This window comes from Nesoenas mayeri, assembly GCF_963082525.1.
Source record: "Nesoenas mayeri genome assembly, chromosome: 4".
NCBI lineage: Eukaryota > Metazoa > Chordata > Aves > Columbiformes > Columbidae > Nesoenas > Nesoenas mayeri.
In genome coordinates, this window is record NC_137540.1 from 49,500,456 (window position 1) to 49,524,506 (window position 24,051).

Genomic DNA, 24,051 nt, shown 5'->3' on the forward strand with positions numbered 1-24,051 from the left:
CTGAAATCGGAGGGTTTGGGTGTCGTACAGACCATGAATTATGTGGTATAACTGGGTAGGTTTTCATCATGCAATTCCATTTTTATACCTGTAGTAGTGGAGTGAACAGAGGTGTTTTTCATCCAAAACAGTTGTTTCTCATAAAACAAATTTGCCATGTAGTACCTCTTACTGGGCATCAGTGTCTTTCTTCATTTTCATTCCTCTTTTGTTTGCTTGGGCATTTAACATGCTTCTGGCCAACATTAAATGACACTGTAGAACTAATAGTTTCCTTTGATTGCAGGGACAAAGAAGAAGAAAATTCATTTGTGGAACCACCACAAAGAGAAATCAGGAGTAGGTGCGGAACATAAAATCTCTTAAAATACATCAACACAGATCCTCAAGGAAATTTTTGTCATAGAAGCCTTTAAACAGACATCACATTGAGCTGGTGGTCACATAAAAATCCATCTTGGAACAGTTTGAGCATTGGAAGCTGGCCGGAGGAGGCTAAGTCCTGCAAACAGCTGCCAGACTTCCGCCCTTCCCAGGAAGATCTTGCCCCACCTCTGGCTCTGGTTGGGCAGAGAGGGTGCTCTGAACCTGTTTCCTGCTTTGTTCTGAGGTCAAAGTGCCAGCTTAGGTGACATTTTAAATTCTGCCCTCAAAGGTAAAAACTTCCACCAGCCTCAGTCAGCCCCAGCCCCTGGAATGGAGCTTGCCATTTCTCCTTACTGCTGCACAGCAGGAGAGCAGCAGTTGAGGCCTGAAGAAAAGGTTTCTCCCAAGACCCTGAGTAGCTAAAAGGCCGAGGACAGAAGACAACATTTTTGCTAACTCCTTAAGCATCTTAACCCACAGGTCACACTCCAAAAATGCACAAGATATCAAGTTTACATGAACCCTTAACTAAGGTTCTTTTTCTAACACAGTAGTAGTGAAGTTGCACGTGGAACAAAATAAGCTGTAAAAACTGCTTAGATAATTCTGTTTGTAATTTAACCACTACGCTTTGAACTGATTAACCTCATTTTGTCTTCTGGCTAGTAATCCTTTTTTTTTTTCAACATTGGCACATGCAGAACTAGTTGCAATCTATACAGTATTTATGAAGTAATAGAGATTTTTGTTTTCTTAAAAAAAAGCATCTACTGTTTTTACAATATGCCTGAGAAAAAACCCAACGTTTTAAAAATGGACAAGCCATAATATATCCAGCTTTTGTCCATGGCACTCAAGCATAAAGCAAAAACTCGGAGATAAATATCTGAGGTAATTCAGTACGAGAGGAGGATAATTCTACTTGTGTATAACTGCAAGGCTTCAGTGGTTAACCATCCCCAATCCTTTCTTGGCATTCATTTTTCAAATCAAAATAGTCAAGAAGGCTATTAGCTTACATATTTTTCTAGCATAATGAAGTGATATGCCCTAAGGTTAAAATAATAGATAGGAATTGGAACAGCACAAAGACAAAGTCTGTGTTTAGAAGGGGGAAGAACGCATTGGGGTAGGAATGTGCGTGGAGCAGACTGGAAGGAGAGGATTTCATTTCATTACTGGAAATCTGGTGATTACATATTACTGATGATTTTCAGTGTCCTGAAACCAGCTGAACCTGCAAGAGACCTGAGAAAACCAGCTAAGATAGTAGATGAACTAATTAAATAATCTGTCTTTTTGTTATTGCTGGTAATGCTACTATATCAGAAAAGGTATTCTCATGCTGTACTAAGGAAGTTGCCCAAGTGAAATACGGTGTACTACACAGATTTGCAAGTGAGCATCCATTCTTTGGGGAGAAGAAAATGTAGATGCATTTACGGCATTTTTTCTAGTTAGCTTTGAAACTGATTTTGAGATCAAGAGCTTTCTACAGTGGAAATGGAACTAAATTTGTCATATGTCTCCAACTGCATATCATAAAAGTTGCATTTATTAAAAGAGAATATTTCCTGTTGCTAGCTTTTCAACCACTGGGCATTCAACCACATTTGTTAATACTGACACAAGAAATACAGAATTATAGGACAGGGAATGGTGATGGAAGTTTCACCTTTGCAGTGCTGTACATTTAAAAAAGTATCAGCACAACAGTCATTCTCTCAGTGTAACGAAGATACAGACACAGCACAAAGGAGACAGTGACATAAACAGTGACACTGAATTGCTTTAACGTTTACCAGGAGCAAGATCAAGGCGGCTTCCAGCCTTTTCAGGAAAATATCAGGCAAAACTGAACTGTCAGTGCTCAGATGTCACTCCGGGCGCCGGCCGGGGCTACAGGCTGTAGCAGAGCTGCTAACAGAGACCGTAGACGAGAGAAACATGTTAATGTTTGTCAGAACTTGGCACTGCCAGCAAAATGAAGAGCCCCCTCCCCTCTTCTCTCCCAGAGGCGTACCCCTGCTGCTGCTCCCGCGGTGTGACAGACCTGGGATGGAGAACGGGCCAGCCCGACACCGGGGACACCAGCGCGGGCAGCTGGGCGGGTCCCGCGGGGACGGACGGCCCCTTGGGGGGACACCCCAACACCATACCATACCATACCATACCATACCATACCACACCACACCACACCACACCACACCACACCACACCCGCGGCCCGGGGAAAAAGCCTCACCACAGCCGCCGCTGGCCCCGCAGCCTCCCCCGGGCCGCCCCCTCCCCGCAGACACCGCCACCCGGCCCTGTCACGACGCGGGGACGACACGGCCTGCTGTGCCCCGCCCCTCCCTGCTGTGCCCCGCCCCTCCCTGCTGCGGGCAGCCAATCCGCGACCGTCACGTCATCCTACGGCGCCGGCGGCGCGCCGGCACGTGCGGTGTGTTGTGGCTGTCAGCGCTGCCCGCCGCTGCCGCCATGGCGGTGCCGGAGCTACGGCGGGTGTGCCGGCAGGCCTGGGAGCCCGTGCTCGCCAGGGCCAGTCGGGCCGTCGTCTTCCTGGACGCGGTGTCCGCGGAGGCGCTGCACTGGGGCGGCGGCGGGGCGGGCGAGCTGCTGGCGGCGGGGGCGCTGGCCGTCAGGGCGCTGCCCGCTGAGGCGGCGGAGGCAGCGGGAGCAGCCCCGGCATCGGCCCGCGTCGTCTTCGTGCTGAGCGGGCCGCTGCGAGGCGGTACAGCCGCCGCCGTGCGCCGTGTGCTGGGCCAGGGCGCCGTGCGGCACTGCGTGCTGGTGACCGGCGGCGAGGCGGAAGACGGCGGGGCGGCCGAGCTGGAGGAGACGCTGCGGCGGTGGATGGGCGAGGGCGGCCGTGCCGAGGTGGTGCTGCGGGGCCCGCCGCTCCTGGCACCCGTATCGGCGGAGCTCTGCCTGCTGCCCGCTCTGGCGGAGCTCCTGCCGCCTCTGCCCGGCTCTGGAGGGCCCGGCCCCGCGGAGGTCGGGCTGGGCACCCTGCCTGCTGAGCTGCGGGTGGCGGTGCGGGCCCTGGTGGGTGACCTGGATGCTCTTTTCACCGCCCTGAGCCTGCGGGAGGAGAGCTTCGCCGTGGGGGCCCTCAGCAGGGTCGTTGCTGCTGAGCTGGCGAGCTATGCTCCAGCCAGGAACAGGAGGAGGATGGCCACCAACAAGGCCTCTGTCATCTTTGTGGACAGGACGCTGGACCTCGCTGGTAAGAAAACCACCGCTGACAGGGGCTATCATCCCTGTGCGCCCACATCTACCCCATGAGGAGGTTTTTGGGTAGTTGCAGGAGTCCTTGTGGCCTGGGAGCATGTGTAACACTATGGCAGTGGTGGTTGCTCACACATCCTTGTTCCCCAGTGGGTCATGGAAACCAAGACTGAAGCAGAAGGCTCTGCTGGAAACACAAGGGTTTGTTTCTGGCACTTCCACTTTGGTGCAAACTAGTGACCTTAGCTGTGCCTGTGTGTCATCCCAAAGTGTGAAGAAAATGGTCTGCGTTCAAACTGTGCCTTGTGGATTACTGGGAAGCATTTCCCAGCATATTTATTTGTCAGCCTTAGCATTATAGTTATCTAAATAAATAGACAACTATGTATACACTTAGCTATGTCTATATGCTTGAAAGTGTCGCTGTATGATATACATATAAATGGGTTTTATATGTCATGCATTATGCTTAGTGTTTGAGTGAAGCAATTGCATATGGCTGTTGTTGGTAACTTGGAAAACATGCTTGAGTGAAAACAATACGTAATTGTTTATATAACACTCTCTTGGAAGCAAATGGGTGTAAGAGTGAACCATATGGTAAATCTAATGCTGCAAATCAGTGCAGAATTGATGCAAAAGTTGAGAAGCATAGAGAGTACTGTGAGACCCACTGGGAAACTGTCAGAAGGAGAATGTCTAGTATTGTAATCAACCTGCAAGCTTGGTGAGTTGAAGTCTTTTAAGCTGGTAAGATGTGATATCAAAAGGGCAGAAAAAGGAAGAGTGACAGAATGAGTCACCAGCAAGGTGCAGGGTCCATGACCCAGAAAAAATTTGTATCAGCCTCTCACTTCTGGAATAATGATCTTTTATAGGAAACAGTAATCTCAGAGAATAATTGATACAGGAGCTGCTGCATTTACTTACCCTATCGTATTATTGATAGATCTGCTTATATATACAGTGTGTGGGCCTGGTTCTGTTTGCATTATCTGTAGTCAGTAAGTCAGGTCATAGTTTTTTACCACGCATCCCATAGCAAATGCTTGGCACAATGTTGCATCTTCAGCTCATCTGTTTCTGAATTTTCTTCTGTCTTCTTTTCCCCCTCAGTTTTGGCTTTGCGTATCCTTGCGTTGCTGTAGGTTTTGTACCTGTCAACAGCGTGCTGAAGAGCATCTATGGATCTGGGTGGTTACTGCTGTGCTGTGGTTTTGGAAGGTTGCTGGGAAGACTGCAGGAGAGTGGACTTAGATGATGAGCCTTGAAGTTAAACTGGGAGAGGTGTGTCTGTTTGGGGTGGGAACCAGTGAAACTGGGCAAGGATTCCTGCACTTAGGTGGTGGGAAGAGTTAAAAGCAAGAAAAGGAACTGGAAATCGTGCATGACAAGGAGCTGCCTGGCTGTTGAGGATGCATGAAGAGAGACAATACCAGCTTAAATCTGGGAAGTGAAGTCTGGAATCTCGTGCTTCCGTAAGAGAATGTTCTTCGGAGAAAAACATCAGGGCTGTGGTGGGGCAGCTTTATAGGGGATGCATCAAAGCTCTTGGAGTACAGATGATTACTACTTTCTTAGTAATATATTTTCTTCAGTATCTGTAACTGAAACCAAGATCCCTTCACGCAACTGTTCTTTTTGTCTCCAGAATTCACTGAATGTTTGATTGAAGTCTTCTCGTGCTTTGGACATAATACTGTGCTTTTGTCATCAAGCACAGTGCTAACTGAAGAAATTAAAAAGTAGTGCATTTCAGAGGTAAAGAACTGTATGGACCTGAGTATAGCTCAACACAATGAGATTTTTTTCATTGGTTTCCTAGAGACTGTACAGTAAAAAGTACATGAAAAAAAGCAGCATTTAGAGTTGTGAAATCAGTTTTCAAGAAGTGGGAAATGGCACAATGAATTTGTACCTGCAACCTTAATTTTCTTAGGTATATTCAGCCTTTTATATATGCTCTCTCCTGACCCCCTACACCTGACTCCACTGTTTGGCCTTCAGGTGACTGCATCTGTTGAATTTCAGCCTTGCACTTTGTAAAAGCTAAAGCTTCCTATCTGCAAGTTTCCAGCTTGGCATTTGCAACTGAGCCACTGGATTTTTTTCTAAGATATGATATGTATTTGCAGTCAGCAGTATAAAAATAATTTTTTTTTTTTTCAAATAACAGCTTGGTGCAGGTGAAAGTCTTTGACGTGGACTTTCTTCTTTACAGCTCATTTCAACTTTTTAAATCTCTTCTCTCTAAAGATGAAAGATTTTGGATTTGATTTGTAAATGTCTTATTGGTACCTGAATCTTGTCCAACATGTGGGCTGCAGCTATGAGAAGTGTTTATGTATCCATGAATTTTGAGAATGCTTTCATATTCCAAGCACTTCCACAAAAACCTGGAGGTTCACTAGGGGCAGGTGCTAGGCTACTCTCTGATTAAATCAGGCTACTGCTTCAAACCAGGTGACTTTGAATCACTCTGAATAGGCTATCAGGAGGCAAGTATTTTCTAACTCAAAGACCCAGACAGAATACAGCTTTAAGTAGCTCTAGATGATGTCTAAAGGAGTTGCACTAACAGATGTTTTATTTTTGGCTCATATTCCATGCTTATCTAGAGTAAGTAAGACATTAAGATAGAATAACTAACAGTTTTCAGTAATGACAATTGATTTCTAATAGTAAAAGTCAAAATGTCTCAAAAGTAGCTTTTCTGGTGCTGCAATTGCAAACAGCTGAACTAAGGGAAAATACTGGTGCTTAAATAAATATTAAAAACTTTCCATTTTAAAGAACATATTAAAGAAGTATTAAGTACATTTTGGTAAAGAACCTCTGGTGCCAATGTCAAGAAATTGGTTGGTGTTTGTTTTTTTTGGTGAGCATTATTTAAAAAAATAGTCACATATAAAATGGCATGTTTTTCTGTTAAAAACAAACAAACAAAAAAATCAGAAGGGATCTGAGTATTTGTTCATGGTTAAGTCCACCCCTCGGTCACAAGCCCATTTATATATTGCACCCCTTCCTTGATGCCCTGAAGCATCATGGGCCCACTGAGCTAGGAAAAGTTCACCTTTATGTTGCCAGTCCAAGTCCACCTCAGCTACTTGAATCTTAGCAGCCTGTTCTGCCTGCCGGTTGTTTTGATGTTTCTCAGTGATTCAAGTTTTAGGCACGTGAGTGTCTACATGACGAACTTTTACAGTCGGGTTCTCTAGCTGAGCAGCAATGTCCTGCCACAATGGGGCAGCCCAAATAGGTTTGCCTCTGTGCTGCCAGTCATTTTGCTTCCACTGTTTTAACCACCTCCACAGGGCATTTGCCACCAATCAGTGTAGAGATAAAAGTACTGGCCACTTTTCTCTTTCAGCAATGCCAGTGCCAGCTGGATGGTTTTTACTTCTGCAAACTGGCTTGATTCACCTTGTTGCTCATCGGTCTCTGTGACTTGTCACGTAGGACTCCATACACCAGATTTCCACTTTCAATGTTTTCCTATGTGTGATGCTGCTTTTGTTTGCCTGCTTATTGTTTTAAAGTTCACTGCCTTTGTTTTAACTAGTAGAATAAATCCTCCAACTATAGTGGTACTCTGATAAGTGACACTGGTTAAAGTGAGAGCTAACTCTGGCACTTTAATTGCTGTTTATTTTTATCCTCTAATATTAGTGCCCCTAAATATTTGCATTGTGATTCCATATTGTAACCCCATGCTCCCTCCATGTGTTTCGTATTGACCATCTTGCCAGCATTCACACCTTTTATGAATCAGTTTTTCTGGCTTCCCAGAGTTCCTTTTTCATTCATAAGCTCATTGATACCTTTCAGATATTGGTGTTCAGAACAGCTTGATGCATTTCTCTTTCCAGTCTCTTGGTGCTTTGCAGACTTCGGGATGTGGGCTGTTATAAGTGCAGGGAACAGTGAGGTCTCACCTACTGGTATGTGCAGGTGATTTTGGAATGCAATACAGTGAGGAAAACGCAGAGAAGAAAGAATAGCAGGGGGATGCCTGTGCAGTCAATTTATAGTTTTGAATAATAACCTTCGTATGAGTGTTGTTGAGGTTAGATATTTCAGTGCTCTCGGCAACAGCACTTTTGTCTTCCTCTAGCCCTATTGCATGTGTTGGGCAAAAATCACAGGAATGTTTTCCCACAGCCATGGCTGCAAACTCAGGTTTAACTTTCTGTATTGTATCCCTCATTGTCAGCCAAGCATCATCTTTGCATCACACTCTTGTGCTGGTTGTAGTGTTTTCAGCCTTTTAACACCTACAGAAAGCACAGTTCAGTCACTCATCAATGAAGTGTAGACATCATTCCCTTTCCATTCCTGCGAGCAGCCACAGCAACAAGAAAGTTGCAGTGTGCCTTAATTGTCCTACAGCTTAGTCCCATTCATAGAGGAGGATGAGGGTGAAGACTGACGTAAACCCATGTCATTCTGGTAAAGTCTAGTTCTGACTAATATATCTTTTTGATTATTTCTGTTTTAAATAGCTTGTTTGTAATTGTCTATTTCTTATGTCATGTCACATCATATAAGCTGAGGCCTTGAAAACATAAATACTGAGGCCTGAGTATAGGAGTCCACTTTTTATGAACCAGGCTGGAGCTTTGACAACAGGAGGCAAAAGACACTTAAATGATTCTGGTTACTTGAAGTTGTAGACTGCAGCTATGAGGAGTAGTGGCAGCTGAAAATATGCAAGTGATGTCAACTCAGTGCTGGGGGTCAGGGCGCAGCCTCTTCTCTGGTGTGGTTTATAAAGATTCTACTATTGTGGAATAGGCACACAAACTTTTATAACAGTTTTTTAAATGCTTCAGATATTAGGTTTGTTATAGAGGCAAATAAATGGAATGAGTTCTGCCTATTTAAAGAAAACTACAGGTGGCTAGGTCAGTGCAGGGGTCTTAGAAATTGCATGAACCTTCAGCATTTCTTATCTCCAAACTAACTACTCTTTACTTATGTTGCTATAGGTAGATGTGAGACGGGGAATCAGTTATATGCCAGCACCCTGCTGCTGTGTTTGTCTATGGGGTGCTGTGTGCCTACTTCTCTCTTTTTCTGTTTTTGTTTGTTTGGACGGCTTTTTTTTTTTTAGATTCTATAGCCAGCCTAGAGGGACTGGTAACTAACTACTTCGATGTTCCTTTGTGCAAAGAAGAATGTAGATCTATATATTCTGGCAAGGTAGAAGGATGCTCTAGTTTTCCTTGAATGCCTGAATTCCTGGGAACTTACAGGCTGCTTTCTAGCACTGTTCAACAAAGTCAGCTTAAGCTAACACTAGATGAAAGAATATGGCGAAACATTGTTAAACTTTGGAACCAGAGGTCCAAATATCCAGCTTCTTTCAAGGGACTAGCTGTTAAACATTTCTGCCTTTTGATATTTCAAACCCTTCTTTCACTGAGGTGATGCATTGCCTAATGAAAGTCGCATCATAGGGACTGTCCTATGTCGAGGGTTTTGATTGCGAGGTGACAATAAAACCATGGCAGATGTATTGTTAACCCCCTCTCCCCAGACTTCTCCCTTCAGCCTCTCCCTCTCCCCGCTTCCCACTACGGACAGGCGATCGGGAGGAAAAGAAGGACAGAGAGAAGAGAGTTGGAAAAATTAAAAATGTTTTACTAATGCTACTAATAAGAATAGAGAAAATAATACAAAATATACAAAACTAATCTTGAAAGTCCCAGCAACTGCAGAGCCGGCACCCGAAGTCCTGGATTGGACTCTGCAGCCAACCGGAGCTGGATTCAGTCTGTCACTAGGCCTCAGTTCGCAGGGACGACTAGCAAGGTCCTCTCCTAATGTCGGCCATAAGCAAAAGGAAAAGAAGGAAAAGGGACAAGATCTTCGTGATCTCCCACTTTTGTTTGAAGTATTCACGTGAATGGAATGTTATACACAGTTGGTCAGTTCCTTGGTCACCTGTTTCTTGTTGCCCCTTTCACGAGATGTGCATCAATTGTTATCATAATTTCACATTCCATTGCTATGTTTACCAAAACATGTATCTGGTTCTTCAGGAAAATGCAGCTAATATGAAGCTTTAGCTGACAGGCAAATTCACTAAAAGAGAAACTTGTTTTTTAACAAAACCAGGACATCCTACTACAGTCCTTTAGTGTCAAGTCTTCCTAATGGTGATCTTATTCAGAAAAACACTGGACGAGTGTGCAGTGTTGAAATATCAGGAAAACTGGGATGGGTTTGTTCATTTCTCATTCAAAAATCACCAGTCCTGAACTAATCTAGAAAGTAGTTCAAACAGCAGATGTTAAGAAAGCAAGATATGCCTTGCATGCTGTTTTGGTGCACTCTGACCTATGTTTGAATTTTGATTGAAGGAAAAGCCTCCAGTGGATGTTAGCTGCATTAGTTGTTGGCTGGTGAGCAATGCCTTTGTAGGAGAACTTTCTAATCCAAGCTCCTCATGTTTAGCAACTGACTTTAAAGTCCTCCTGTTGCCCAAGTTCTCATGTTGCTTGTGTGATATGCAACTACCCTGTAAATCTGCTTTTTTTTTGTTTGTTTTGTTTGTGAACCAGACAGCAGAACCAGTAGGAGAACATAAGAATTGGAGTACAAATGGTGAGATATAGGCCTGTTAATGGTCTTAATAAAATATTGTTTTGCATGCATGTCACTGATGCCTTTTTGGGGAATGGGGAAGTGTAGTTAATGTGTTCCCAGCTGCTGTTAGAAAATCAGTTTGTTGACTTTGCCAATTGTGCCAGATACAACCTGTATCAAATGTCACAGATTTCACTTTGTAACTCTTAATGAGAAGATAAAGTAAAATTAGAACAGCATTACACCTGAGATTTCCTGTGTCCTCGAGGCTGGATATTAACCTGGCCTGAAGACTCCTATTTTGCATTGGTCAGATAACTTTGCCATGTCTCTTCAACACCTGGTCTGTGTGTGCATTGGCAGCATTAAAACTACCAGCTGCCTTGAATGCCATTGGTCATGAGAAGCTGGTGAGGAGCCTGTTGGTTGTCTTCAACAGTAATGAACAGGATGGAAACCAGTCCCATGGACCCTGCTGAATGAAGTCAGTGTGACTGAAAAGAGAATCCTCTTGATTTCCTCTCCTAGTCTCATGGAGTTTAATTGTCTTTCCAGCCTTGGCTGATTTCCATAGTTGATCAGGATGAAAGGGATTTTTAAAACCTCCAGAAGATGTTTTCTGGTTGATTCGATGAGGCACAGCAAAAGCCATTGGTGCCTGCAGACTGGTGGGAACCTCCAAGGAGTATGAGTTGTGTTAAGGAGACTGAGATGGCACTTACTTATTGTGAAAGCAACTTAAATACACTGAGACTTTCCTCCTCTGCCAAGGAGAAAGGAGGAGGGTTGTTAATAACTAACATGGATTTATCTGCATTTGAGGTGTTTCCAGTTTAGCTAAATGTCTTGCCTAGCTAAATGTTGCTCACGTGCAGCAAATGTGGAGAGACAGACTGGAAGCAGTCTTCCAGTCCATGGGGGTGGAGGTTCAGAAGATTGCCATCTGTTTTCCATGTCTGTAACTTTGCGAGTGTTGATAATGGTGGTGTGGCTGACAAGTGACTGACCTAGTAAGAAGAATGCAGGGATTTTGGAGAGCAGATGTCTTAGGGAGTCACAAAGACAACTCGGCTCATTTCATCTGTATTTCAGTGGTCTAAATCTATCTGGGAATGATAGAAAGGAAAGTTGCTGTCATTCGGTGACTATTACTATCTCTGGTGAAACAAATTGGCAGTCTCAATCCAGCTGAGCGGCCAGGTGTCCACATTGCAGTACCACCACATGCTGGACACATGTGCCTTCCTTGCCTCCTGTGGGTACAAGCATTGTCAGCATGGAGTTTGACTTTACTTTTCTCCTCCCTTTCCATCCTTGCTTCTCTTTTCAACTTCTACAATTCAGAATAGTTGATAAACCATGCGGTGTTTTTGCAGCATGGATACCTGCCTGCTGTAGACTGGCTGGGGACAACCTTCTGCTTATCCAAGAGCAGTTAATAATCTGACCCCGCTAATGGTCTTGATGTAAGGGATTTATGGAGCATGTGAAGCTACTTCAGCTATGGAAACAGACCTCTGTCTTTGGAAATGATGAAAAATTAGAGCAGATGTGGTGCCAGATGGACAGAGTTTGATGCAGTGGGACCATAGCCTGAAAGATTTTTTTCTTGTCTCTCAAAGGTGGCTTCATAAGTCCTTGTTTCCCTGTGAGTAAAGCCAGGAGAGCAAAACTAAGCTCAGTACTGGTGTCCAGCCCTGTGGTGATAGCTGAACTATAGCTAAAGCAGCAGAATACAAATACCTTCAACTTGTTCCTGACTTAAAGGCAATGAGGCTTCCAGTCTCCCTCTCTGACTTTTTCATCTATTTGTGTGTCATGTTGTTCTGCTTTGGCTTAGCTTACAGTCTCAATGTTTTGTAAGCTGGTTTTAGTGGCTGTGTTGAGAGTTGGTGAATGGAAAGAAGAGAATGTGTGTTTGAAATCAGGAGAGTTGAAGCAAATGTGCCAAACGGAATTCAGAGTTTATCTTGGAATGTGGTCAAATTGACATTTCATACTATGTAACTTGGTTTGTTTTAGTAACTTCATGTTGGTTTCACCTGGGCTCCCATCAGTCTCTATAAGAGTGGTGACCTTGATGGCAGTATGTTGTTAGTAATTGTTTATTGTAATAATATGCCAGTCTTTCTGGGTAGCTGTGTATGCAACTTGCATACAGCCCTTTTAAGCACAGTCCTATTAGTTTAAGTTGAAAAGTGTAATTTGCATGTGAGCATGTATATATGAATGTTTGCCTTCTTTTTTAAATAACTGCTGCAAATCTTGTTTAACAACTTTCTTATTCAAAGAGAAATATTTTGCATGTTAAAGTGCAAAATCAGTGAATATCCAACAGCTGTAAAACTAAGTCTAATTTATGCTTTTAAAATTAATCTTTCTGAAATGTTGTCAATGCTTTTAATTTCAGACATTCCAGAAATTAATTTTACTTCTGTAGCAAAATATCTTTGAAAAGCTAATGTGTTCTTGATGTTATGACTACCAGTGTCCTTCTCCCCAAAACATATGGTTATTATTTTGTTCTCAGTTCCTTGTGTGGTTGTTTTGTTTTTTCTTCTACTTATGTACCTGACAGTTTTTTGGTCTCTCTCTTTTCGCCCCCCCCCCGCCATCCCCCCAGGAGCAGTTGGTCATCATGGCGACAATCTTGCAGAGAAGATACTTTCTGTGCTTCCCAAGCTTCCTGGCCACAAGACCGATGTGATGGTTAACATGGTGGATCTTACATCACTGCAGACTACAGATGAAACCTGCAGCATTATAGCACCTGGCTGCTTAGCGCAACCAAGGTAAACATTCTCTTCTTCTTTTTTTAAGATGTTGAATATGTTTGTTTTCTCTTTGTGGAAAAAAAAAAAACAAAACAACAAACAAACAAAAAACAAGTCTTTTCCTTTAAAAAAAATAATCAAGTTTACAGCAAAAACTCATCTGGTCCTAATTCCACTGGAACATAATCATCTGTATGTGTGCATTAAGTGCGCAAGCCAGTTAAGTGTCCCAAAAGTGGGGTATGCGTGGGTTTGGGTTGTTTAAATTGCTGTAAGGTGCTGTAAATAGAAATCAGTACAGGTTAAACTCTAAGATTTCTTCTTTGTGACATTTTATTTTCTGCCCGAGTAACAGGTCATACAAACAAGTAGGTCTTAAGTGTGGCTTCCTTTTCCCATAAGACTCTGTAATTATAAAGTGAGCTGCATGCTCAATTCTTGTTAGAGTATTTGCTAACTTAAGGTTTTATCTCTGTTTTCAAACACTATAGCTATGGAGATAGGTAATTAGACACAAATCTAGATATACTGGCAGGTTCACAAAGGCCTAGTTTTTGCTTAAACAAGGATGACCTAGAAGCAAGAACTTTGAACAGTTGTACTTATTAATAGCTATGTATAATTTGTAGCTAGACTCTGCTTGTAAAGTGCATTAGATTTGTTGTTTCACTTTCTGAAGTTAATTGTCTGAACTGAAACTTTCCTGCAACTTCTCTTACCATGCATAAACCAGGAAATACACCAGGTGCTGGTTTCATTCCACAAAAAAAAGAAAATTACTCAGCAGTGCTCTAGAAATTCATGTAGTGCAAAGGAGATTAAAAGTTCTTTCTCTTTTGCTGTGGTGTTCTCCTCATATGCTAGAAAACGTTTTTTCGAGATGGGCTGTCTCATGTAGTTTCTATTCTTCTGTTTTGACTCCTTTTTTTGGTGCTCCACACCTGCACTCTGCTCCCTCTTCCCCCCCCCCCCCCAAAGATTTCAGGAAAGGCTTTCCACTGTTCCAACATATGGTCTTTATTTTTTGAGAGGCTCCAGATCCTTTATCATCTTCCATCTCTCACACATGCTGTAACTGAGTCCAGTTTCTAGGTTTCATGTTGCATAACTCTCCTCTTGCTTAAAAGTTGGAGAGGAAGCATTTCCTTGTATAGGTGGACTGAATTGTAAGTTGCTGCTGGGGTGACTAACTTAAATAGAATTTATCCTGGTTTTCTTCTCACTGGCTGCTTTCCAGCTGATCTCTGAAGTAGAAGTGAGATGCCCTTAAGATCTATCTACACAGCCAAATGAAGAGGTCATTGCCTGTCATAGACATGCTGTGGTAGCAGTTGTTTCTGCTAACTTCAAGTAGCTACCAGAAAGAACATTTCTGGCAGCATGGAATAGGAAAAATAAAAAAAAGATATTTATTGCCCTAAGACTGTTGACTTGTGCTACGACTCCATTATTCCTAACATTGTTGACATTGAGGAGACTAAAGCTAGTGCTAGTACGCCTCCTCATGCCAAAATTATTACTTCAGTCTTCTCTATATTCATGTTTTCATGAGCAGCCACCAGAGTTTTATTGTGTTCTAAGGTGGCTAATAGTATAAATGTAGAGGTTTGTTTGCCTGTTTGCTAGCTAGTGGGAAGGTGCCCTCTGTTAACAGTGCAGTGAGACTTAACATCGTGTGAAGTCTCCCATGGACGCAAGTGATTAAAGAACAACAGGATTTGGCTACAAGGCACAAGTGCAGCAAAGTTGCATGTCAGGAGCTGATACTTGGTACCAAGGCAGTGGCATCACTACCACACCAGTTTATAAGAGCTTCTCCAAAATACCCTCTCTCTGTTAAGTCATTTTACAGAATGTACTATGCTTCAAATTTTTAAAAACAGATTAGGCAAATATTGGTTTAAATAGGACTGGTCTTGCTTCAGGGCAGAGCAAAGGGACTAAATAGCTTCTTAAAATCTCTCCTGTGTCATTGTTCACAACTGAAGAAGTGTTGCGTGCCTGAGAATAGTCTCCATACTCCAGAGAAGGTGGCGCTGTGATGTTCAACCCTACACCTCCTACTTTTTCTCCAACTGCGTAATGATTAGGAACTGTTTCTAATTTAAAAAAGTTATTCCCAAACCAGCTTAAGGCAGTTGCTGAAGAATACTAGAAACCGTAACAGTGTCTGAATGGGTGTCTGAAGGTGGTAGTTTCCATTCTGTTCAGCAGGACTGCATTCTTAGTGTTGGGTTATAAATGTCAGGATTAATCATCTTTGCTAGTGTAAAATGACTGAAGTTCTTTTGAAGCACTGAAGTGGATTTAAAATTCTCACCAGTAAGTTTCCGTGTCAGTTCCGTTAGAAGTTCTGTAGGATGCTCTCAGTTCTTCATCAGCATGGTTACTGCTGTTGGTAGCTGGCTCAGAAGTGTTTCTTGTAATTGGAAACTTAGGTCTTGATTTATATTGGTAAATGATGCATGGCAAGGAGTGTTTCTCTGCTTGTAAATTTTGTATTTACTCTGGCGAGTGAAAGTGCCAGCACCTTTCCCAGAGACAGAACCAGTAACTTCATTTACACCGAAGTGGAACGTGTGGGGGCTTTTTTACATGAAATGGTGTGATCAGACTGTGGCATTTCACAGACTTGCATATTCAGAATATTTTTCAAATGTTTTCATTATTTTAAATCAAGTAATATTTGAGCATGCTGTGGTTAGGGGAGAGAGAGACGTCTGCTCCTTCCACACAGCTTGCTATATTTAACTTTTCTTATGGAATGCCTCTCCAGCAGAAACATCTGGGCTTAGTTACAGAGTTAGCAAACAGAATTAATGAATAATTTATGGCTGGTGTGGTGAAATAAAGCAGAGTTCTTTTCTCAAATCTAAGGTTATAATGGGTTCCTTTAAAGATTTAGATGAAAATGTAAATGCCACATGCTGCTTAAGTTACTGTACTTTGAAGGTACTCTCTTTGTGAGGAAGGGAATTTCTTAAAAAAAGAAGAAAAAAGAAAATATCTATTGTAGACCTCGTAATTTTATTAGTCTTAGTAGCCTCAAAAATCTTGCAAAGTAATTGTTTGCCCTACTGTAGTCACTGACATGTTGCTGCTCCAGAGTGAATGTTAGTGCTGAGTTATGCTCTTTGAGAATTGTGTCAAAATGTTATTAACTTTTATATACAGATGGATATCTGTTAAAAAAAAAAAAAGGAACAGTTTATAGACATAAAACTAAAGACATCCACTCTTGATCAGAACTGTTGCTTTCTGAGTAAGAAAAGCAATAGCCACCCTGTCCTTCCAAACAAATGATGCATAATAGAGGTGGAAATCGTAGTGAAAGCTTAATGGCAGAGATAATTTTAAAAAATGTATTGATTACACTTCTCTTGCTGGTCTTTGTATTTTGATAACCCACACAGTGTTTTTGCAGGAATTTCTAACAATTTCAGGTTCTGATTTAAGCATACACGCAGTGGCTTCTAGGAGTCATCTGCTTGGATGAACATCAGGCTCTCTGTGTTTGTGAGCCATCCATCATGTCCATTCCATCATATTTTGGCCACTTTGTTTCTCCAAGCACCTATCTGGTGTTTTTAGAGATTGATCCTGCTGTCAGTAATGGGTTTATCTTGATGGAGGTTTATCTTGTGCAGTCTTCCACCTTTTGCAAGCCAGGAGCTGAGGTGTGCAGAGGCCCCATGGCTCCCTGTAGCCCCAAATCAGGGTTCAGATGCCACAGGTCTGTGGCGTGTGGGAACAGAAGTGAAGAGTTATGTGATACTGAACTGTGGGCAACTGAATAAATATCTATGTTTGCTCTTCTTAATCTGCTTTTTTATTACCCAGGAACACTTTTGATGTGCTCTTGTATTTTGCTGAATAAACAGAATACTTAATTAGTTTATGCACATCTCAAGAACTTGCTGAATAGAGATTTCTTGTCTGTTTTTCCACTCTTGCTTCCTTTCTCCAATTTTTGGAGCTTGCAAGTTTATTGGAATTCAATGCAGTGTTAAAATCTCAGAAAGAGACCAGAATTTTATTTACTGTGTATATGTATTTAATGCAATATACAAAGAACCTTTGGGTTTTTTGTATAGCAAGCATTTTTCCATAAAGATGCAAAACTATAACATAACACACTTCATGTTTTGTCTGCTACGCCTAAAGCAATTCAGTGAGCAATATAGCTGAGGTGTCTGAGCACTTTTGACAAAGCAGATGGAGTCACTAAATCATTTGAATTTGCATTGGAGGAAAAAATAACAAGTTCAGAATGAGGTGATCTTGCTGATGGGTATGATGCAGAAAATACAGATATGCAGGCCAGATGTTTGAAACGTGGCACTTGCAAAGGTCCTTATATGAGGGTGGAAGGAGAGATGTGCTGGGATACAGAGAAAGTGTGGTTAGAAATAAGAATGTTCCTGGATATAAAATAGTAAAATTTCAATGTCGCATGTTAGTGGAAGTTGAAAATACATATTTCTCTCAATTCTCCTTAGTTCTTGAGGTTGTTATTCCTATTTTAGACTGACTAATACTTTTATTTACAAGTTACTGTTACGGTTTGGACGGAGAAGAAAGCCCCTCTCCAGCTGCACCTTTGCTCTTGGGTGTGATGTGATGGTGCAGAGCTCTCCTGTTACTGGTGGGACTTGGACAACTCTGAGCATAGAGGAGAGCCATGAGGTGAGGGGACTTACATTCCAGTCCCGGCTCTGCTCGTGGCTTGCAGCGTGATCTTGGACAGGTCACTTCATCTCTTTTTCCTTCTGTTTCCTCTCCTAGTCCTTGTCCAAGGAACGTGAATTTTAAACCAGTAAAACAGAGAATTTGTCAGGATACACGTTTGTAGGCCACATGGCGGAAAATCCTGGGAGTTCTGCTCTTCAGGAGGATACAAATAATGGTGCAAATGATTTTGTGGGTACTTCAGTTTTCAGGACAAGCAAAGATAGGATCTCCATTTGTCCCTTCTTCCCTACTGTGCTCGTCCCACTCCTAGCGGCAGAGCTTCGTTGCACTGGGGAGAGGAGACTGTTTTGAGTTGTGTGTCCCTGGCCACCTTTGCTGTGAGCTGATGGAGCAGCAGTTCCAATGATCTCTGTAGAATACACCACTGCAATATTCTTTGAACAATCATGTGTGATGTGAATTTAAAATGAAAGATTATTCGTGCTTGTATGGCAAAGAAAAAAGCAGCAAGAATTACAACCAGAAAGGAGATTAAAGTCTCCTTCTAAGATGGGTAATAGACTTTTTTTGAATTGTTGATTCTATTATCTTGATTTCCTCCCCCCCATCATATTTTTAACTGAGAAGCAAACATCTGAAGGATATCAGTGATGTTTTTCTTAACACTGAATTAATTACAAACTAAGCTTTGGGGGGATGGTTCTTGGATAATTGTGGTATTTTCAATTTTATTTTTTTGAGTATTTCCTTTATGTCAGCTATACATATTAATTTAAAAAAAACCACACAACTTTTTTGCATGCATAAGTTTATAAAAGCTTGTAATAAGGAGGTAATTTGAGACAGTGTTATTCTTGAATGAGCTGGAAATTTATGGCATAAATTAGAGTAATTTTCCTTTTTGGAATGTTAATATTAAAGAGGAAGTGTTAATACTACAGTAAGAAAATCCAGATGACGCTGCTATATTACTTCATATGCACTGAGAGTCTTGCTGAGGAGGAAGGGTAAACTGAAACAATGGATGGCAAGGCCTTTCCAGACAGCAGGAGGGAGAGCTGCGCGCTGTGAACTGCTCTTGGTGCGTCTGTGATGTGTTGGGGATGGTTCAGCAGCAGCGGCGTGCTGGTGCTGCCGAGGCTCCCCCGGTCCCAGCTTCTGGGGCACCCGCGCTGCTGCTCTCCCGGGACCCGGCCTCTCGCCGCTGCTGCAGGGCCCTGCTGAGCCCGGCGCTCGAGGATTGCTTTAAACCAAAACGCAGTTCCTCCCCTCCCCAAAGACAGAACCAACCAAGGCCACCACTCATGTACAGCCTTTTCCTATCTGCCTTTCTGAATAAGGTGAGCAGCAATTTTCTGGAGAAAAGGAGGTCTTAACTGCAGGATTTTTGAAAAACAGACATCACGTCACACTAAAAGACCCCCTGAAATTTTCCTTCACCAGTAACAGGAGAAATTACAGCTCAGCCTTGTGCTTCTAGGACTTATGCTGTGCCACTAAGGTCCATTTTCAGGGAGGTGAATTGGGCTTTACGGGGTTTTTCTGTCGATACTTTTTGCCCTTTCAGCAGTCCAGCCAGGAGATGCTTCTCTAAGCGGTGGGTCAGGCAGTAGGAATGCCCCAAACACAGTGTCCCCCAGCACCACCATGTTCCAGGACTGGTGATCTTCATGCTCACCACTTTGTTTTACACGTGTGGGCTCAGAGCACAGTCCTGAATGGAGGCCTATTTAGAGTTTCCTTATTGTTTGAAATTTCTCAAGGCATCTTCTTGTTGGGAATAACAGCCCTGGCTGCATCAGCTTCTGGGGTTTGTCAGTCAAGACAAGCTTTTCAGGAGATGCTTTCTGCTCAGTTTCAAACCAGTCTGAATCAAATGAATGTAATTGACTGTTGCCACAGGATAAGATGAACAAGCTGATAAGATTTATTATATCTTACAATAAATGTGTGTGTTTGCCTGGATCCTTTCAACACGGGACCTCCTTGAAATGGAAAAAAGGAAGGGGTGAGAGGGTGCTGAGGGTGGAAAATTCTGGGAAGAGGTCAAGACCTCCAGCTCGCCTGCGCTGTGTGACGTGCAGTGTTGCTAGAAGACCTCGCCGCTCCGCAAAACCCTGTTTGCTGCAGTAGCGGGTTTGTTGAAGTAACCAGCAGAAGAATTGCATGAGGGTTCTTCATCTGACCAGGTTCCTGCCTAATAGGTGCCACGTTTTTTTCAATCGCCTGTTATGACAGGCCTCGGAAGCCTTAGAAGTTGTGTCTTCTAGATAAGAGGAAGCTTGAAGCTTATTTTCCTTGAGATAAAGAAGGAATTGGGCTGACAAGCTCTCAGCGTCAGCTGGGCGGTTCTTCCTTATCTGTGCCTCTCAGCCCACAAAAAGGACTTCTGGGGGTTGGGGAAAGCTGGACTGCTCAAGACTTCATTCCTTGTGCTTTGAGGACCTTTAAGTGCACTGTTTGTCTGGTCTATCCAGGTTTACTGATGAAAGTTTTCAGCCAGAATTCAGGATTTTTTCCTGGGTCCTCTGACACTCAGCCAAACTCAGAGTGCAGGGATCAAGAGGTTTGAGATGCCATCGCCCGTAGAATCTGGTAGCTGAAAATAGCGAAATCCAGAACCCTTCATGCTTAATTTTTTGAAGACATATTTTTAATTCTTCTGGAGAAGGACTCCCTGTATTTATATTATTCTTAATATAATCTCTATTTGAGTACCATCATTAAATCCCAAGTTTTGTGACTTTTTCCTTTGCCTGTGGAAAGACAATAAATTTAGAGTGTTACCCAGATGTTGTCCAATCATCAACAGGTCTCTGAGTACTTGTATCTTCAGCTGGTTAACATAGCAAGGTAACTTAATGTCTGTAAGGAAATTCAGTGAGTACATTCAGCTAGTTTATCTTCTGACTGTTCCCTTGTTAGCCTTGCTCTCTGTTCTGCAGGTACATTCCTTGCAAGATGTCAAGGACAAATCTCTCATTGACTATCAGAAAGAGTAACTACTGATGTTTGCAGTCAGGACAGAAGGGGAAGATCTTTAGGTTTCTTAGGAGTGGTGTTTTTTTTGGCTGTCCACAGCATTTATTTTCAAATGGACATCGTTTTCTTATTACCTTAATGCTTTTATTTGTGAATTTTGTGACTTTCTGTTTTTCCCCTGTGTAAATTTGCAAACTGTTTTTTTCTTGGTGTGGCCACAGTGTATTTACCTGCAGAAGTATTCAGAATTCAATAGCAGCATACAGACTGTGTCTGTTTAAGTAGACTTTATGAATCTCCAATGTGAGCTCCAATCTTTCTTGTACAATCTCCTAGTAACTGTTGCTTTGGCTGACATTGTGCTAAGACTAGCTCTCAATCTGCTTGGTCAGCTGCCTTCAGGTTTGCCTTCCGAATGACCTCAACAGTGAAATTTTAAAATGCAGTGATATGCATTGGCCTTATTGGATACTGTGGAATTACTCATTTGCTGTTCAATCATAGTGCCAGAACAGAGAGTGACTGAGTGACCTGGAGGGGTGTTTTAGTTTATCATTGTCATACTATAAAGTAAGCCTGCTGTAGCTTACAACAGAGAAAAATGTGCCATAATAGACTGATGAGAAGAACAAATGACAGCTGCTAATTCAGACAACGAATCAATGTTTGGGAAGGAAACAATATTATCTGTTGGCAACAGATTTGCTTGCAAGTTTTAACTACATGACTTGGATTCTTTCATGATTCTGAGCTTTATATGAAACAGGAGTCAAAGCTTACATGGGCTACAATTTATGTGAAGTGAGCTATTCACCTGGCAGAGCTTAAAGATGCTTTTGCTCTGGAAAGTAGACAGAATCTGTGCATGGAGAAGTACTTCGTTTTTATACAGATAAATACTTACACAACTATTGATTTTAATTTGTTTATAATTGATCCAAAAATCCAGCCTCCTCTTCTGTTATTTAGCATGGCTAAATAATATTTAGCATGGATTCTGTTATTTAGATGGCAGATCTTTGGATTCTAACTCATAATACCTAGCTCTAGTGCTCACCTCTCTTCATGCATCTTGTTTTCCTGAAGTGTAGCAAAGAGATTCTGAAATGGGTTTTGCTGTTTTATAGCTGCTCTCAGTTTCAAAAGTGGTTGTGAATATTGACCAAACCAAGCCAATTTTTATGCCCTGATGAACTATGGCCAGAAATGATCTTTCGGCAGGCTCTGGATGACTGTGCTAATCCAAATGCCACTTAATTTCCATAGATTTTGCAAGTAATTTCTAAAATTATCTTCAACTGGGAAAGATTCCCATTCACTGTAGGAGAGAAGAGTTTTATGACCTTACCTAGGTCTCTCCATGACTGTACTACTTATTTAAATAAGCAACCAGAAAAAGAAATCCATATTGAGCCATTTTCAGTTACTGGAAACAGCCACATAACGCACACTGAATGTGTATGCTGCACGTGGGTGCTCAGGCTCCAGTTACCCTTTAGAAAAAGGAAATTGACTTTGATAGAAAAAGCTGCAGGTCTTATTAGTGACAGGGGAATATGTCATGGCTTCAAACACTCTTTGCACGAGTTGGAATAGACCATCAGTGATACACTGGGTTCTGATGGTAAGGAGAGAATGTGGAGGAGGAGGGAAATTAGACAGCACCCAACACACCTCTTATACAAGCCTTTTTTAGAAGGATGCAGTGTTAATATCGGATGACTAAAAAAAGCTATGGAAAATCCAGAGATTTTGGATTAAGACAAAATTCTGCTCTTCTTACTCATTCTGTGGTAGGCAGAAGTTTATCGGGGAGGGGCTGTGAGAAGATATCCAGAGCACAGGGTAAATATATGCAATGTAGACAAAAGTCCTTATCTTGTTCTCTGTGACAGATCAACTGGAACATGGAAATGGTTATAGAAATGAAAGCCTAAGGCCGGAGCTTTATTCTTTCTGAATAGCTATCAGTTTGGTTTTGAAGGCTAGAATTGGCCATATTAGGTTTGTGTGAGATCTGAAGAAGCCAGGGCTCTAGGTTTGCATTGAAACTATGACAAATATGCTACTTTGAAGTGAGAGAGGGACATAAGGAAGATATACAGGGCCAAGCCGTTAAGTTAGTCGAAGTTTGCTTTCACTAACATGCTAGCAGAGAATCTGGCCCTGCCTGTTCAACAACATGTCTATAAGATGTAAGGCCTGCTTCAGATTATTTTTTTTACTATTTATTATGGGTCTCCAAGTCTCTACTTCAACACTTGTTCTCAACTCATAAATAGAGTATCTTTGTTTTTAGTGCTCTATGCCATAAGACTTCATAAGCAATGATTCTTGTGGTAACTGAGTCACTTGTGGAAAGGATTGTCTCTCCTTCTCTGATGAAGACATGTTCCTGTACATTAAGCCCTCAAAATGGACTAGTCAAGAGGTTGCTTTGGTTACTCAAGGCTTTAGGCCAGCAAATGAGGGAGGGAGGTCAAAGGAGACTACCAAATATTGGCCTTGTAAATCAAAAACATTGAGGAGAGGGAATTCCTGGCATTCCATGGTATCTGAGTTTATTTTCTTACATTTCTCTAATAAGAAAAACACACTTCAGATGTGTTCTTGGTAAATGTTTTCACTTGTCTCATCTATCTTTGCTGCCAAAAGTGACCCAAAATATATTGGTTTTACATGCCTCAAGGACATGTATTGGATAACTAACCCAGTGCATCTGTAAAAGTGGACTTGGCACGCCAGTGAAATCCTTGAACGTAGATTCAATTGTCAGCACCTCATTACTAACTGTTCTTTCACTGGAATAATTTTTATTAAAATAACCTTATACAATAGCTTTAAAACACAGAACAGAATGCTCTAAAGTAATCTATTATGTTACATGTAGTATTCCCAAGTAATACATATGTTGTAAGGATCAGACTTTATTTTTAGCGTAATTCATTTACTTTGCCCAAAAACGAAATTAAAATCTCTGACAAGTAACTCTTTACTATGTACATTTTAAAGAGCTGCTTGGCAAGAGTTTTGATATACCTTGTAGTGCACAAAATCCTACTCAGAAGCTTTCAATTAACTTGATTCATACAGAACTTGGTCTGGCATTCTGTGTAAGCTGTCCTGCAGCTTGTAGGAATGCAACATTTTACAGAACCATTTTGTTGGACCAAAAAGCAACCAGTAGAAACTCGGACAGGACTAAATTATGATTATAAATATTAGAAAGTATTAAGAAATTATTTGCGTGCACTTTTTTCGCTTCACCCCTGCAGAGTTCGGCCACTGTTAGAGGAGCAGGAGTGAATTTTGGGGTAGTGCTGGAATGATTAAGGTCTGTTTCATTACGGTGACCAAGAAGGCTGTGGCATATCTGAGAAGTTTTTGGCATCAAGCCTTCCCTTTACCTT

General features: G+C 42.0%; 1 protein-coding gene across 2 annotated transcripts in view; it reads left to right on the forward strand.

Moving 5' to 3' along the window:
* Positions 1–2,832: 2,832 nt before the first annotated feature.
* Positions 2,833–24,051, forward strand: part of SCFD2 (sec1 family domain containing 2) — a gene marked incomplete at its 3' end in the record, with an annotated part of 198,070 nt that continues 176,851 nt past the window's right edge. For both annotated transcript variants that reach the window (XM_080344042.1, XM_080344043.1), the window contains exons 1-2: positions 2,833–3,597; positions 12,817–12,985. In XM_080344042.1, coding sequence (XP_080200168.1) covers positions 2,850–3,597; positions 12,817–12,985 — 917 coding nt within the window. In that variant the 5' untranslated portion in view covers positions 2,833–2,849. The remainder of the gene's footprint in view (positions 3,598–12,816; positions 12,986–24,051) is intronic.